At 43.1% G+C, this 17,048-nt stretch overlaps 1 protein-coding gene across 1 annotated transcript in view; it reads right to left on the bottom strand.

The window, feature by feature from the left end:
- The window catches only part of CSMD2 (CUB and Sushi multiple domains 2), a 575,735-nt gene that overhangs the window by 509,672 nt on the left and 49,015 nt on the right, over positions 1-17,048 (bottom strand). The window contains exon 2 of the mRNA XM_074376903.1: positions 5,068-5,284. Coding sequence (XP_074233004.1) covers positions 5,068-5,284 — 217 coding nt within the window. The remainder of the gene's footprint in view (positions 1-5,067; positions 5,285-17,048) is intronic.

The following is a 17,048-nucleotide window of genomic DNA, read 5'->3' as shown; positions in this document are numbered from 1 at the left end:
TTGTGTGTATGTCTTTTTGCTTTAATTGTGTTTTCCAATGTTTTTCTACCAACATACAAGTATTCCTTTTATTTATATCTCATCACAATTCAACAGTTTGTGCACATTATTTAATGTAACCCTCACCAACCAATCTAAAGGTAGATACTGAAATACCCACTTCATGGATGAGGATACTGAGGATATGAATCAAAGTGACTTGTCTATGCCAAGTGGCTAGTGAGGAGCTGGAACTCAAACTCACATCACCCACGTGCAAGATGTATATTTCACCGCATGGCTTGGCCACAGCCAAACATTGTAGAAGGATTGACTCCCAGCCTCGAGGAGCTTAGAATCTAACCAGGAGGGAAACTCATTGCTCACAACACAACCCACGAGCAAGCAGGTGGAGAAAGGTGAGTTTAAAGAGGTTGGGGAGTGAGGTGAGGTGGTGACGCTTTAGCCTTTTGTTGGAATGCATCCACAAACAAAGGGGAAAGGATTGAAGGGAAGGGAAGAAAGGAGAAATGCATTAAAATGCACAAAGAACAGAACTGAAAACTTAGTGCCTGTCAAGTCTGAGACAGAAAGCCCCAGTGATGCAGAGAGGACCCTGCTGCAGGCTTCCTGCCAGCCCTGCCCCACTGCTGGGCTACCGTGCGATCTGTATCGCCACCCACAAGGAATGACTTCTCCTGAGCCCACCCCCTTGTTCCGTGTCCATCCTCCATATCTGATCTAAAATGGGTGGACCACAGAGGAAGTGTCGTGACAGGTGCCAAAGCCCTCTAGAGCAGCCTGAGTTCCTAGGTCTTAAGAACAGAAGGAAGGACGTGGAAGGATGCAGATAATGTTTACGGAGCACTCAGGGATGTAGAGTAGGTGGCTCACGTTCAACAACCCCATAAGGCGGGTCAGTGTCACCTCCATTTTACAGATGAGGCTCAGAGAAGCCAAACCTTGCACAGGTCACAGCACAGATAAATGCAGAAGCCAGCTGTGTATAAATCTAGGCTTGTCACCACCGTACCCTACTGTCTCACAGAAATACACCGTGAGAGGAGGTGACCTACCTGTTCTTGGAGATGAATGAAGAAAACAACAGTGTACAAAATACCCTGGAGAACACATTTTACTGGAGACTGGAATTCACACCATGTTTTCCGCTTCCAAGCCAGACACCGTGGACTCATCCTCCACCCCTTCCTTTGTCATGCACCCACTCCACAATTCCTGTAAATCCCCGCTGAACTCCAGGGACCACACTTTCCCATAATATCATACAAACCCAGGCCATCTCCTCTAGCTCAGGCCACCACCATCTCTTGCCTGGCCTGGCAGCCACCAGTCTGGCCCCCACCCCAATGCATTTTCCACACTGCAGCCAGATTATGCCAAAATCCTCTGCTTAAACAATCTTCATGAGAAGGGCGTCTACCAGATGCCTACGGCTAACAGCATACTTCATGATGGAAAACTGAACATTTTAAGATCAGGAACAAAGTAAGGATGTCCACCCTCAGCATTTCTAATCATACTGTACTGGAGGTTTTATCCACTGCAGTTAAGCATAAATAAATAAACAGCATCCAGATTAGAAAGGAAATACTAAAACCATTTTTATTGACAGATATTAAAAAAAAATCTATCTGCGCTATTAATAACAAGTCCAGCAAGGTCACAGGATACAAGATTAATACACAAAACTCAGTTGTATTTCTACATATTAGCAATAAATAATCCAAAAATAAAATAACTCTATTCACAATAGCATCAAAAAGAATAAAAATCTTAAGAGAAATTTCCAGATCAAGATGGAGAGTCAAGACAACATGTTAAACTCCCCTAAACTCTCCTTCAATCTGACCTCCTAAATTCTCATGGAAATAATATAAGGTATGTAAAAAGAGAGACTATATATGCCCAGGTGGGAAACTAGGAAAAAGAGACATGCACCTACATGCTACAAACAGCAAGGAATTTCTACAAAATGCAGCACTGGTGACACCTAAGAATGAGACCCACTAGACAGGATGTTAACAGAAAAATACAGCTTAAAATGTGCTCTCAAGAAGTAACATTAACCACTAAGGGAATAAAAATCATAGAAGAGGTAAAGAAAACTTGCACTTAAAGGTGAAAAAATGGAAATAAGGAAAGTAAGGAAGGAAGCTTAAAAAGAGAAAGTATTAAATATTATATAAGAACAAACACAGCAGTTAATCACCAAAAAGCCTGAGTGAATTAAACTTTTCTGTTAAAGAATAAAAACCTTCACAAAAGATTTAAAAACAAAAATCTAAGCGATACATATAAAGCAATGACATAGAAGTATTAAAAATAGAGGCATTGACAAGGATGGACAATAAATGCAAAAGAAAACAAAAGTGGTACTATCGCCGTCAAAGTAGAATTTAGGCAAAAAAATGGGGGATACAGATAACTTTTATTCTGAAAAAACTATAATTCACTCTGAAGATCTGATGTTTAAAAATACTGACATGCTGAAGAGTATAAACCTAGGGATAAAAGGAGACATTGTCAAAGACAATAGTGAAAATGTGAAGACAACACATTGCTGATCCTTGACAGACATCACTTAGACAATGAACAAGAAATTAGAAAAATCAAACAATATTAGTAACACGAATTTTTTCACCCTTCAACTGCAGAGTATATTTTTCTCAAATAGTCATTGAACATTTACCAAAAAATGATCTTATACTGAGAGAAAAAAGTCAACAAATTTCCCAAAATAGAAATCATAATCTGGTCATAATGCAATACAACTAGATAATAACTTCTTGAGTATAAAAAATACTACTTGGAAAATTTGAGGGAAAAAAAAACCCTAGAGTCAAGGAAAGAAGGAACAAAACTGCAATTAGAGACTGTTTCTAAAATATCAACTATCCATCAAAATTTATGGGATATGGTCAAAGTTGTACTTAGGGATAAATGCCTCTTAATGTTTTTATTCTCAAACAAGAAATAGTGAAACTAATTCAATTCATGGAAACAACAAAAGAGCAACACCAGCCACAGGTAAGTGGGAGAGAAGAATGAATAAAGATAAAGGAATCAGTAAGTTAGATAATAGGAAAGGAATAAAATTGATAGCCTTAGAGTTGGAACTTTGGAAAGACACATAAAACAGGCAAACTTCCAGCAAGACCAATTGAGTAAAAAGAAAGAAAACACAAATGCACAGAGCAGATGCTAGAAAGGAGATGGGATCTCAGATACTGTGGAGGCAGAGAGCTTGCGTGGGAAAACTGTGTAAGATTCTGAGATGAACCAAAATGAGCACATCAGGAAGATGACAGGGACGAGGGGCCCAAGCAGGGGGTGACCCAGTGAAGGTAATGGGAGCCTTAATTAAACATGGCTGGTTGGCCAGCGTGGGCTGTGCCCTGGCTGGGAACACATCCAGGGCCTTCCCTGCCAGGACCATCTCCCTAGGTCATGGAAACCCCCACCCTTCCAGGCCAGAGCAATCCTCACCTCTGGGGTCTTGTACACTTCACTCTCAGAATCAGAAAACCCAAGTGTCAGAAAATAGAGCTCTGACCACACATGCGCGAACTCTGCCTTAAGAGCAAAAAGAGCTGGAAGGTAACTTCAGCCATCTGCACCCCAACCAACTGCCTCCCTGGCCTGATCTGCCTTTCTGTCTTTCACATTCATCAGCAAGCGTCTATGTGGGTGCCCTACAGATGGTGTCACCTGAGCTGGACATCTGATGCAGGGGACTCACTCCCATGGGCCTTCATTCAGGCTCATGGTTTTAAGTACTATCCAGTCCCAGTCTCCCGATTTTATATCTCTAGCCCCGATGTCCTTGAACTCTAAATTCACACATTCAAGTCCAGGCCTGCCTCCCCAGTTAGCATGTAACCTCCAGGAAGACAGTGGCTTTGTTTTGCTCCCTGCTGCCTCCCCAGCACCCAGGCCAGTGTCTGGGATGTAGTAGGTGTTCATGAAACATTTAGGGGATGAGTCAGTGAGGAGGACTCCAGTCCCTACATCCAAGTTTCACTGAACACCTACTGTGCGCCAATCACCAATCACTGTGGAATGTCAAGGGTGGATGGACAGGCCCGGTCTTGTCCAAGAGGGGCTACTAGTCAGGGGAGTCCCAGAGGCCCGTCCCTGCTGCAGGCTTGGCAGTCTCAGCTCCGCACTGCCTGAGAGGGCAGGGAGTGAGCGGGAAGAGGGCTGGTGCTGTCCTGGGAATGCTGTTTGTGACTCTGCTCCAAGAGCATCTCAGACAAAGCCTTGAGGTTAAGGGCTTGGCAGGGAACTGCTCATTAGTGCACCATCAGTTAGCACCCTGGGCTTCCCAGGGCTTGGCTGGTAAACCATTAACTCTTTGTCTCCCTGGGGAGCCCAAAGCCTATCCGGTAGGACCAGGACAAGACTGGTGATGAAGCATGGCAGGCCGCCAGGGCAACAAAACCTGGAGGGCTGTGACTCCGGGATCTTTACCTTTGCCCCAGAAAAGCCTGTCCCTTCTGCAGAGGCCTCCTTCCCTGTCTCCCTCCTTGATATTTCGCCCTCTTCATAGTTTTCTCATCCATCAATTGCCATGGGGTTGGAGACAGTGGGAACTTCCCCTAAATTCCCAATTCTACATCCACAGCCAAGACCACACAGAGACAAATTCCAATAAAGCATTAATGGTTTTCGAGGACAAGATGCAAGTCCTAGTCACTATTAGCCTTCAACTCCCATCTGCTGAGCCCAAAGGAAGAAAATATATTTCTCTGTGTGCAAACAGATATACCGACATGTACACAGATGCATGCAACGTCAGTTTCAATAGAAGGACTTGCATTTCTCTACATGCATTCTATCTAGACTTGCCAGATGTCCTACCCATCAATCCTGCCTACTGGGAACCTCCAAGCAGGAGAAAGGAGTGGGGAAATGTAAAGAAAGCAGAGGAGTTGAGGGCGGGCCTCATAAAACAGAGATCTATGTTGATGACCATAAACCTTTCATCCCAGCTGGCCGGTTGGTTCTTCCTCTTAGTGAGCCTGGCTCAGGGCCCAGCTGTCGGCCATGGGAAGGGGTGGGTGGTACCTGGTTCGCAGGTTCTCTGGCTGGGGCGGCCCATCAAACACCGACAGCACGTCAAAGTCCTCCTCCAGGGCGAAGGACTGGAACACGAGCTGGATCCTGTGCTGGTCCTCCGCGGTGATGGTCCATGTGCAGTTGGCGTAATTGGGGTAGCCATACGGGAACCCGGGGCTCTCGACCGTCCCATTGGGACCCTGCAGTTGGAACGTGCAGTTCTGGCCTGGGAGAGAGAAAGGGAGCGGTTCATTATGGCCGGCAGATCTCTGAGAACCTCCCGGAGAGGTGGGAGCAATGTGTTAGAGGGTCATTTACCCACTTTTCCAAGGGCTTCCTCCAGAACCGCTCGGTGCTCAGCACAGAGGGAGGGGAGGGGGGTGACTGACGCTGAGTGCCAGCTGGCTCGTGCCGGCCACTGTCCAGGTGACAAAATGTGCATCCTTGTACTCAAGCCTCAGAACAATTCTGTGAGGTAGGAAACGAAGGCTCAGGGAGTTTGAACTAAAAGGCCAGCAGCCCAGACGGAACAACCTCTTTTACAACATTAAATGCTAGAATGATGATTTCAAACCTGCTCCGTTTTCCACAGCCTCCTGACCCTCCAGGCCCCTCCTCCTACCCCCTGCCCTCTCTTCCCACTCTCCACAGAAAATGAAAGCCATCAGTGGGGGTTTCATTGTCTCCCCAAAGGCAAACCCGTCTAGCCTACTCCACACTGTCTTAGATGAACCTCTGCTCCTTCCATCTAAGCACATTCCTTCCAATGTGCACTTTGGATCCCATCCCTCCCTAATCTTCAAGAACCTCATATATGTTCCTCTCTTATGTATGTTATATGTACGTGTTCAGTCGTTTCCTCTCCACTAGAACTTTCCCATTTTAAACATGCTCAAGACTCTATTGTTAAGAAAACAGCTCCCCCTCCACTCCTCACTTCCCTCCAGCCTTGTCACTCTCTTCCCCTTCACAGCCGAATTTTTAGAAAACACAATCTGTCTATACTTTCGGTCTTCATTTCCTTACTTCCAGCCCTGTCAGTTCTGCGTTCTGCTCCTGTTGATCCACCCAAACAGGTCCACTAAGGTCACTGATGGGTCCAGGGGATACTGTTCGGTCTTCATTTTCACAGACCTCTCTCTCAGCTGCCTCTAAAGCTGCTATTCGCACCTCCCTTTGGAAACAGCCCTCCCACCGCCCAGACCAGAGCATCTCAGACTATGCTGTGCACAGGCATCGCCTGGGGACCTGGGTGAAATGCAGATTCTGGGGCCTGAGAGTCTGCTCGTCTACCTGGCGCCCTGGTGATGCAACAATGCCTTGAGCAGCATGGACCCCAGCTTCCTTTCGCATCACCGCAATCTCCATCTTTCCTCCCACTGCTCTTTCTCTGGCTCCTTTCCAGGCTCAGTGTGGGAGCCTCTCCTCCTCTCTGTCCAGTAGAGGATCTGCCTCCTTGTGCCCCAATGACTCACAACTTCACAGTCCAGGCCAGACCTCCCTCTGAGCTCCAGACCCGACACCTCCTTTGGGATGTTCAGGCTCGTGACGCCCCTCCCTACCCTTTCCTTACATCTTCCTCTCCTTCACAGCCACATGGACAACCTATCACCCTGTCTCTATCTCCACTTCCCCTAACCCCACATCATTCTCTCCCCTAGACTGCTATAATAACCTCCTAATTGGCCAGCCACATTTACTCTGGTCCTTGCCAACACAACAGCTCGGGGTGTCTTTTCAGAACAGAAATCTGATCAGGTCACCTCCCCTTTCCCCCACCTACATCAACCCTTCCATGGCTCCTCAATGCTCTTCAACAAGGAAAAATCACTTGTAGACCTGTGAGGCTCTCTGCATGGTCTGGTCCTTAGTGACTTCCTAGCCTCATGTCCACCAGCTTTTCCAGTTGAACCCTGCCCTTCTAAAGGACCTGAATAGACATTTCTCCAAAGCAGATATACAAAGGGCTAAAAGGTACATAAAAAGATGCTCAGCATCACGGGTCATGAAGGAAATGCAAATTAAAACCACGGGGAGATAGCACACCTGTTAGAATGATTGTCATCAAAAAAACAACGGATAACAAACACTGGCATGGATGTGGACAAAAGTGAACCCTAGTGCACTGTTGGTGGGTTTGTAAATTTGGTATGGCCAGTATGGAAAACAGCATGGAGGTGCCTCAAAAAATTAGAAATAGAACTACCATATGATCCAGCATTCCACCTCTGGGAATATATCCAAAGGTAACAAAAACATTAACTTCTAAAAGGTATCTAAACCTCCACGTTCATAATAGCAGTATTCACAATACCTAAGACATGGAAACAGCCTAAGTGTCCATTGAGGGATGAATGGATAAATAAGTTGGTAAACAAATATAAATAAATATGTGTACACACACACACACACACACACACGTGCATGTGCGCACAATGGAATATTATACTGTCATTAAAAAACAAGGAAATCCTACCATTTGCAACAACATGGATGGACCTTGAAGACATCATGCTAAGTGAAATAAGTTACACAGAAAAAAACAAATCAAATACTTCATGATCTCATTTACATGTGGAATTTAAAAAAGCAAACAAAACCCCAAGCAACAACAACAACAACAAAAAACAAACTCATCGAAAAAAGAGATCAGACTTGTGGTTACCAGAGGTGAAGGATGGGGAGAAAGGGGAATTGGAGGGAGCTGGTCAAAAGATACAAACTTCCAGTTATAAAATAAATAAGTACTAGGGATGTAATGTAAAACATGATGACTCTAGCTAGCTCTGCTGTATGATATATGGGAAGGTTGTTAAGAGAAAAGATCCTAAGAGCTCTCATCACATTTTTTTCCCTTTATTCTTTTCTTCTTTCTTTTCTTTTCATTGTTTCTATATGAGAAAATGAATGTTAGCTGAACCTGCTGTGGTAATCACTTCACAATATATGTAAATCAAACTATCATGCTGTATGCCTTAAGTTTATATGGTGAAGTATGTCAATTATTTCTCAATAAAACTAGCAAAAAAAAAAAAAAAAAAACCCCACCCTTCGCAGTCCTTTGTACTGGCCACAGGACCTTTGCATATGCTGTTCTCACTTCCTAGAACACTCTTCCCTCCCTTTTTGGCATATTTATCTTTCAGCTCTCAGTCAAGTGTCTCTTTGACTAGCTCACACCCCCTATTACATGCTTTCATGACACCAGTGTCTGTCTTTGGTAGCACTTATCATAGAAGCAAATTTCCATGCTTCCATGTGATTGATTCATAAGCACCTGTCTTCTCACCAGGCTATAAGCTCCATGTGAAGACAGACCATCCTTGAGATTTCCTATCTCTAAATCCATACCCCAAGCTCAGTACCAGACACAAGGCAAGTTTTCAATCATTTAATATATTGCTTGTATTCAGTGAGTGTTTAGTTAGACTCTCTTCTAAGAACTTTATATATATTAACTTGTTTAATCCTCACAATAGCCCTATGAGGTGGGTACTGTTCATATCATCTCCATTTTACAGATGAAGAACTAAGGCAAAGAGAAATTAAGGGTGGGGGCCCAAGTCACACTGTTACTCAGAGATGGGATTCAAATGTAAGGGGTCCACTTCAGATCCACCTTCTCAATTATGATACACATAAACTGACTCAACACTAAAATTTTCTAAAGCCCACTTTAGGGATTAACTGACAAAGGACAGTTAATCTCTAAAATGACTTTACTATTTAAAAAATCTCTTTTAAAAAAGAAGGATAGCACAAACTATCCCATTAAAAGAGAAAAACAGTTAAGGTCTTCTGAAAAAATGCTAAATGAGCATTTAATAAAATTAGACATGTAACCCTGATTAAAATAAGCATTTGGAAGTAGGAGAAAGAATATTTCCTTAGCATGATGGAGCATCCATTTTAGAACAATAACCCATACCGCACTTACAGTTGAAACACCTGATTAAGATCAGGAATGAGATAGAAATGTTACTATCACCTCTGAGATTTCACACCTTATTGGAAAGCTAATCCATGCAACCCACGAAAAAGAAATGAGAAAGGAGCCAGCAAAAATATGATTTGCAGATGATATATTAATATACCCAGAAAACCCAGGAGAATCAATTAGAAAGCTATTAGAACTAATAAAAAATTTTGGTAAAGTAGCCAAAAGCAAAGTAAGTACACAAAATCAATGACATTTCCATATGGCGGTGACAAATAAAACAGAAAGAAAAAGGGTCTTATTTATGATAACTACAAACTGCATATAATAAATAGAAATAAACTTAATCAGAAATGGGCAGTCACTGTATAAAAATAACTTTTAGAGAGGGATAAAAAATTTGAATAATTGGAGAGACATAACATAATCTTGAGTGGAAAGACGAACTCCTGAAAGGTTAATTTAGAATATTAACCTTTTGAAAAGTTATTGAAAAGTTCATTTATAAGCTTAATGCAGTTCTGATCAAAAGCCCAGCAACCTGTTTTAAATTTAGTAAAAAAGGATACCTAAGTTTAACTGGAAAAATGGACAGTCGCAGACAACGGTTATTTTTTGAAAAGGCAGAACTGTGGCATTCTAATCCTACAAGATACTAAACAGAATCACCAGTGATGTTTATGCAAATAACATGGAGGTGGTCCAAGACTGGACAGGCAGAACATGAAACAACATTACAGGAATAGCCCTAAATCCACATAAAAATTAAAATATGTATATGACAGCATTAAAAATCAATGAGAAAAGAAAAACACTTTGCAAGGTCAACTAATTAAATGTCTGAGGAAAGAATTAAGTTACCTCGTCAATTCACACCATGTACTAAAACAAATTCCAGATGGAGTAAAGAGTTAGAAGTTTTTTTTTTTAAAAAAAGAAAAAAGGCAAAAAAATAATTAGAGGAAAATATACCCAAATAATTATCTGACTCTCATTTTCTGAATGTAAAAGCTATGGAAGATATTACAAGATCGATAGTTTATACAAAAAGCATGTGTAGGTTAAAGAAAGAAATAAAATCAAAGGGCCCACCAAGAAGTTTTGTGGATAAGTAATACGTTTAATAGAGAAAGAACTATTACTAATCCTAGGAAAACAACAATATTATAATTGAAAAACTGGTCAGGGTCTTGAACAAGTTAGTTCACAAAGGAAGACATAACTAGCCCAGAAACCAGAAAAATACTCAACTACAATCATAAGGAAATAAAGCTCATCTCTACAACCTTCAGCGGAGCCCCCAGTTCACTTTCCTGAACTTCACCTCACTGACAGATCTACTTGGCTCACGTCTCTAAAACCTGTCTGGTGATGTCATCACACCACATCATTCATTCTTTCATGCATTCATTCCTCTAGGTTAGACCCTGTGACGGGCCATGGGGCCTGGATCATAGATTGGGCATAAACAAATACCTCCATGTGGCAGGACCGAGGTAAAGAGATGCCCAGAATGATTCTGGAGCATTGACCCCACAGGGGCCACACCTTAAGGACCATCCGCATTCGTGTCCTGGGCAACCATTGACACCAACATTCACCACCACCCCCAGCATCCCAACAGCTGCCTCCTCCCAGGCCTGTGTGAGTCTGCAGTTTCTGATTCAGAACCTGGATATGATCTCCCGCTGTGGAGAAAGAAACTAGAGGGGCTCAGAACAGAGCCCCTGGGAACATCTTTGGCAGATAGGGACAATAAAAGTGATAGAGTAGGAAGCAGGGAGGCTGGTAGAATGGTGGGAGGAGAACCAGAGGGTAGTTCCATACAGGAGAAAGGGACTCCATTGGAAGTAAGGATGCTGAGAATGGGAGCCCCGTCCTGGTTCCTGCTGCATCCCCAGTGCCTAGAATTCAGTAAGTATTTGCTGTATGGATACATGAATTTCAGTAAAGACAGGTGGTGGGTGACAAGGTGGACAGAGGCCAGATTGTCATAAATAAAGGCAAGATTGGCTAATGAGACGGCAGAGGTCATTATATTTTAAACAATAGTGAATACAATTTGCTCCTTGTAGAAAATTTGGAAAATAGAGGCAAGAATAAAAAAGAGGAAACATTACAATCTCACCTTCCTTCCAGAGGCAACTGCTGTTAATATTTTCTTTATTTTTTCCTAAAATGTTCCATGCATATTTCACATCATTGCAATAATATAGTATATGTAATTCTGTGGGCTCTTTTTTCAGTGAATTATTCTTCAGTCTTATGTGACAAAAGGCAACGTGCACTTGTAATATGCCAGGATATGCATACAGGCAAGCCAAAGATGTATTAAAAAGACAAATGGATCTCTGATCTCGCCCCCATCCACACACTCCAAAGCTTCCAAAGTTAACAGGCAGGTATGTGTCCCTCTCCAACCTTCTCCTCTTTCATGCAAACAAATGGACACATTCCACGCTCCGGGAGAATTTGTATCACTTTGCTTTAAAAATGAGATGGTACTTTAGCTCATTTCTCTGCAACTTGCTTTCTCATTTAACAATACATCAGGGACACCTTCCAGGTCAGTAGATACATATCTAACTTATTTTTTTATATAAATGTGTAATATTCCACCGCATGGATGTATCTCAATTTATTGAACCACTCCCCCGTTGATGGCCATTCAGGTCATTTCTCGGTTTTCTTTTGCAACAATTCAGTAAACATTATAACATGAGCTTTTCTCCCAAGATATTGAATCTATTCATACACAGCATTTTAAAAGGATGCACCACATTCCAGTATATGGTTATACTACAGTTTACTCAACCATTCTTCCTATTTCTAAACATTTAAATTGTTTCTGGGGTTTTTTTTCCATTATAAATGAGACCTGGACTCTTAGTAAGGTCTGGTGACAGCATGCTGGTCAGTGCAGTGGAAAATGCTTTTCCATGGCCAGAGTCCCAGAATGAATGTTCACTTATGCAGGAACTGTGTCCAGCTTTGGTTTCCGGCGGGGGGGGGGGGTGGTGAGGGCGGCTGTAGGGTATTGTCCATATGAAGCTGGCTGACCTCAGTGGCAGGTGCCGTTGGAGATGGTTAGATAGGGCTGGATGCCAGACTCGTTTGGAAGTCTCCCTGGAATCAAATGTTGGTTAGTTACTGAGCTGACAAAGTTAAAACCCTGAGCAGCCACACCAGATTGAAACGTCGAGTGGGAGGCCATGCCCAAGAGGCTCGATGTCTTTTCATGCCTATGAAATGCTGAACTGCATCCAAGAAAAGGGCTACCTGTTCTTCACTTCTGGTGACCAGCCCTGAGACAGGAATGCTGCTGTGAATTTTCATCCAAAGACACCATGCTTCTCTTTCTCAGTACCCAGCTTGGGTTGTCTTCTCCCACCCATGCCTCTCTCTAGCCAAGGCAGCTACCAAACACAGCCGAGACCTGTGCTGGGCTCTAGGACAATCCTGGAGAGCTAGAGTCTTCAGGTTGTCATTCATGCACTTGTTCTTGGATGATTCACTTAGGACAGACTTCCAAAAGCACAGGTTCCTGGGTCAAAATGTACGAGGATTTCTGAGGCTTTGGCTCTGGATCACCCAAACACTTTCTAGAAAACATGTACCAATCACATTCTCAACAGCCACGTCTAGGAATGCCTGTCTCAAGGCATCTTTGCCAACATTGTGTATTATCTTATTGAGAAGTTTTTGCCTACCTGACAGATGCAAAAAAATGCTATCTTGTTCTATTCAGCATCGCCTTGTGATTCAAAGTTTACATCTTTTCAACTTTCCTCGACCATTTTAATTTCTCCCAGATAGAGGAACTATCTGACAAAATTTTTGGCTCATCTTCCATTGTGATGTTTATCTTATTGATTTACATTTTTGTATCTTCTATGCATCATACACCCTACATATACATTTGTAGACATTTTGGCCTTTAATTCTATGATGTCTGACATACAAAGGTATCTAAATTTTATGTTCCTATTCCATAAGTTCTTATTGTTTTTCTTACCAATTTGTACTCTTTGTAGAATCAGGATTTTACTCTTTTGTCATTTTGGTTGCAAATGTTGTTTCTCACCTGTCGTGTGCTTTTTGTTTGGTTTAGATTTCTCATGTAGATTAAGATGCTTGGTTTTTACAGGTAGTCAAATTTACTTGTCTTTTTCTTGATAGTATTTTTTCCTTTATTGACATTTAGAAAGATTTCTCTCGGGCTTCACATCCTACTCAACATAAAAGCCAAATTTCTTGCCATACCTCAAAAGCCCTACCTCAAGGGACACCCCACTGCTCCTTGACCTCCTCTCCTGTCTCTCATCCCTTTATCCCTGTCATCAGCCAGGCTGCCTAAGCCCATCACACACCCACCTTGGGACCCTGCACTTGCTCCAGCTTCAGCCCAGAAAGCTCTTCCCGAAGAGTTATGTGACCCACTCCCTCACTTCCTTCAGCCTGAGTCAAAATGCCACCTCCTCAGAGATCACTCGAAATAAAATCCAGGCCTCCCTCCTCTCAAACCAGTGCTCCAGGTGCCTGCTTATCTTTCCACAGCACTTAGCATTCTCCAACATCTATTTCCCTGTTTGTTTATTTTCTGTACCCCTCCAGCCCAGTTAGAATGCAATCCCCATGAGAGCAGGGGAGCTGTCTTGTTCCCCCTCTCTCTCCAGTGCCCAGACCTGTACCTGCACACAGTGATGCTCACAGAAGAGTCGCTGGTTAAATGAGGGATCCACACATATTAATTGCCCAGCCAGCTCTCTGCACTTGGAATACTCTCTCTAGTTCCCTTGCCCAGCTAACTCCAGGCACTTTAAGGCTTGTTACTTCCTCCAGAAAGCCCTCTTGGGACCCTCAAGCTAATAACAAGTATTCTTCCTTGGCTTGCTCATCCTTAGTGAATTAACTAGTGAACCAGTGAATATCACTGGCTTCACCAATGGTGATATATGATGATATGTGTACGTGGCTTCTCCAGCCGTAGACTCCTTGAGATTTTACTCACATTTTTATCTCTAACACAGAGCTCAGTACTTGTCTACAGTAGACACTCTGTAGGTATCTTTGGAATGAATGGATGAGTGAAATGAAGAAATCTTTTTATAATACTCAGACAGCACCTACCAACTTCCTGTGTCTGTGTATGTATGGTGTATTCTGGAGGTGGCTTCGTGAAACGGTTAAGAGCTTGGGTTCAAATTTTAGTTTTGCCACTTAATACTTTGTGGACAATTTAAGTAAACTCTTGAAACCTCCATTTCGACATCTTTAAAATTAATACCCTGCTAGGATGCTTGTACAGATTAATGTGATAATATCTGCTAAATGCTCAGCACAGTACCTGACACACTATACGTGATGGATAAATACCAGCTAATCTTTCAGTAAAGGTTTCTATTTTTCTTTATATAGGTCCTGTCACATCTTGTTAAGGTTATTCCGAGATATTTTATGCACTTTTTGTTGCTCTAGTGAATGACATTTTTTCCCATTATTTTTTTCTACCTGGTTATTACTGATATACAGAAAACCTATTGATTTTTATATATTCATCTTGCATCCAACTGGGTTTCTGAACTCTTATTAATTCTAAAGATTTCTGAGTTGATTCCCTTGGGTGTTTTAGGTACACAATCATGTTGTCTACAAATAATGATAATTTTAAGGAGATAACTCTTTTGAGAAGTTTGGCAGGAAAATTCAATTCAATTCTGCAAATATTTATTGACTGATAAGGTCAATTTTTGGACAAATTTAGTTGGAGAAGCCAGTGGGACATCCAGACAGAGATGGCCAGAAGGCAATTAGGGCTGTAGACTGGAATGTGAGAGTGCAGTCTGGGCTGGAGCTACGGATTTGTAGAAGGAATGTAATCAATGAAATTGCCCTAAGAGGAAATGCAGGAGAGCCTTGCAGATGCCGGGTAAATCATGCCCACTGAAGACGTCTCACCTGCACATGGAGAGCTGACCATACACCTCACGTCTACAGTGGGACTCTGAGCCATCTCTACACCTGCCTTCTGCAGAGTTACCTGGTCTGGAGAGATGGGAGAAGCAGTGCCAACAGTGTCTTTGGCCTCTGCCATCACCCACTAGGAGCAAACAAGAGGCGAGGGTCATAGAGATGCTGGCACTAGGCCTCATCTTAGCCCCTCTCCCCTGCACATTATGCTTGTCATACCAAATAGCCCATCATCTACAAACACCCCAGGCTCTTTCAGGCCTGTGCAATGCTTGGACCATTGCTTGGAATGCCCTTTCCCTACCTTTTCAGCCTAGCAAACCTAACTCACTCTTCCAGGTTCGTACAGCACCTCCTCTGAGAAGCCTCCCCTGGTTTCCTGGGCAGTTACTCTCTATGCTCCCCCTGCCCCTCACTTGCTCACTCTCACTCTCAATCATTCACTGCAATAGCCATCCACCAAATTCCATGCCTCTTCCCTCCCAATCTATGCCTTTCAAAAAACAAAACAAAACAAAACAAAACAAAACAAAACAAAACAAAAGTAGCCAGCTGTTTTTACTTAAAATCCTTCAATGGCTCCTCTGGGAAAAGCCCTCAGTCCTAAATATGGCACACAAGACACCCCACAGAGCCCCTGAGCCAACCCCCGCTCCTCTCCCGGGCTTCCTTTCTTGCCATTCTTTCCCTTAAGTGACACTCCAGCCCAAGCCAGGCTGGTGTGGTTCCTCTGATGCTCCATGTTCTTTTGCTCCCTCTCTTCAAACTTGCTGCTCCCTCTCTTCAAACTTGCTGCTCCCTCTGACTGAAGCATCCTTTCCCCATCCTCTCGTCCGGCCAACTCCTATACACCTTTTAGGTCTCAGCTGAAACTTCAGCTCCCCAGGAGACCATACTGACATCTGTACGAAGGTGTACTGCCCTCACCCCAACACTCACCCAAGCACACATCCCGCCATGTGTCCCCCCAGAGCCCTGCATCTCCGTCATCACTCACAGCACACGTCATGGCATCATTTAGTGTCTGTGTCCCTGAGAGGTGTGGATCCCACAGGGGTAGAGACCATGATCTGTCACAGTCACATGTATCCCTAGCACCCAGCACATTGCCTGGACAACAGGTGCCCCCTTAGAGATTTGCATAATTGCTGTATCTTGCATGCCACTCTACTGGGTCATGCATCCTACTAAGCTGCAGACCCAGAGCTCCTCCAGGTGGGACTCCTCTCTGCAGTCTCAGCGTCCAGCTCCTGGTAGATACTGTAGATGTGCAGTAAGTGTTGGATGAGACAATTATCACAGGTGTTTCTAATGAAGTTGTGCATCGATTTTTTTTTTCCCTAGAAATCTTAACAACCCGAGAAATTTCCATTAATGTGTGATGGTCTAGTCCAAGGTTTCTCAGCCTCAGCACTATTGACGTTTGGGGCAGGATAATTCTTTGTTGTGAGGGATTGTCCTGTGCATGTGAGATGTTTCGCAGCATCCCTGGCCTCTACCGACTGGATGCCAAGTAGCACCTCCCAGTTGGGACAACCAAAAATGTCTCCAGACACTGCCAAATGTTGACTATGAGCAAAAGTCACATATACATAATGACCTAGCCTCCCACCTTTTTCATTCATTTTAGGGGATTTGCAGGCCAAAGAAGCCCACCCATGGACCTCCCAGACTAGATGTTCTTCACTTTGTCATGCCACGGCCCCCTTTGGCAGCCTGGCGAAGTCTTCTCAAGTGATCTTAATAAATGCATACAGTAAAATACACAGAATTACAAAGGAAGTCAGTTATACTGAAATATAGTTTTCAAAATATTTCTCAAGTTTGTCATACAGTAATAAAGGTGCTCCTTTATTAATGCATTATTAGCAAGATCTAGCAGTGGGCCTGATAAATACTTTAGCTCAAAGCATAAATGTTCTTTCTAGATAGCTGCAACTACGGGAATGTTCTATGAAAATACCTGTGATTTTATCAGTGACAAATTCACAGGTACTGCTAACACGGCTGTGCTTTGTTGCCTACATGCGTGATTAAGAGAGATGCTAGGTTTCAGTAGGAGATTAGTGAAAATAAAGATGCA

The sequence above is a fragment of the Camelus bactrianus genome, chromosome 13 (genome assembly GCF_048773025.1).
Source record: "Camelus bactrianus isolate YW-2024 breed Bactrian camel chromosome 13, ASM4877302v1, whole genome shotgun sequence".
In the NCBI taxonomy this organism is placed as follows: Eukaryota; Metazoa; Chordata; class Mammalia; order Artiodactyla; family Camelidae; genus Camelus; species Camelus bactrianus.
Note: the sequence above shows the minus strand (reverse complement) of the source record. Positions and strands in the feature narration are given on the sequence as shown.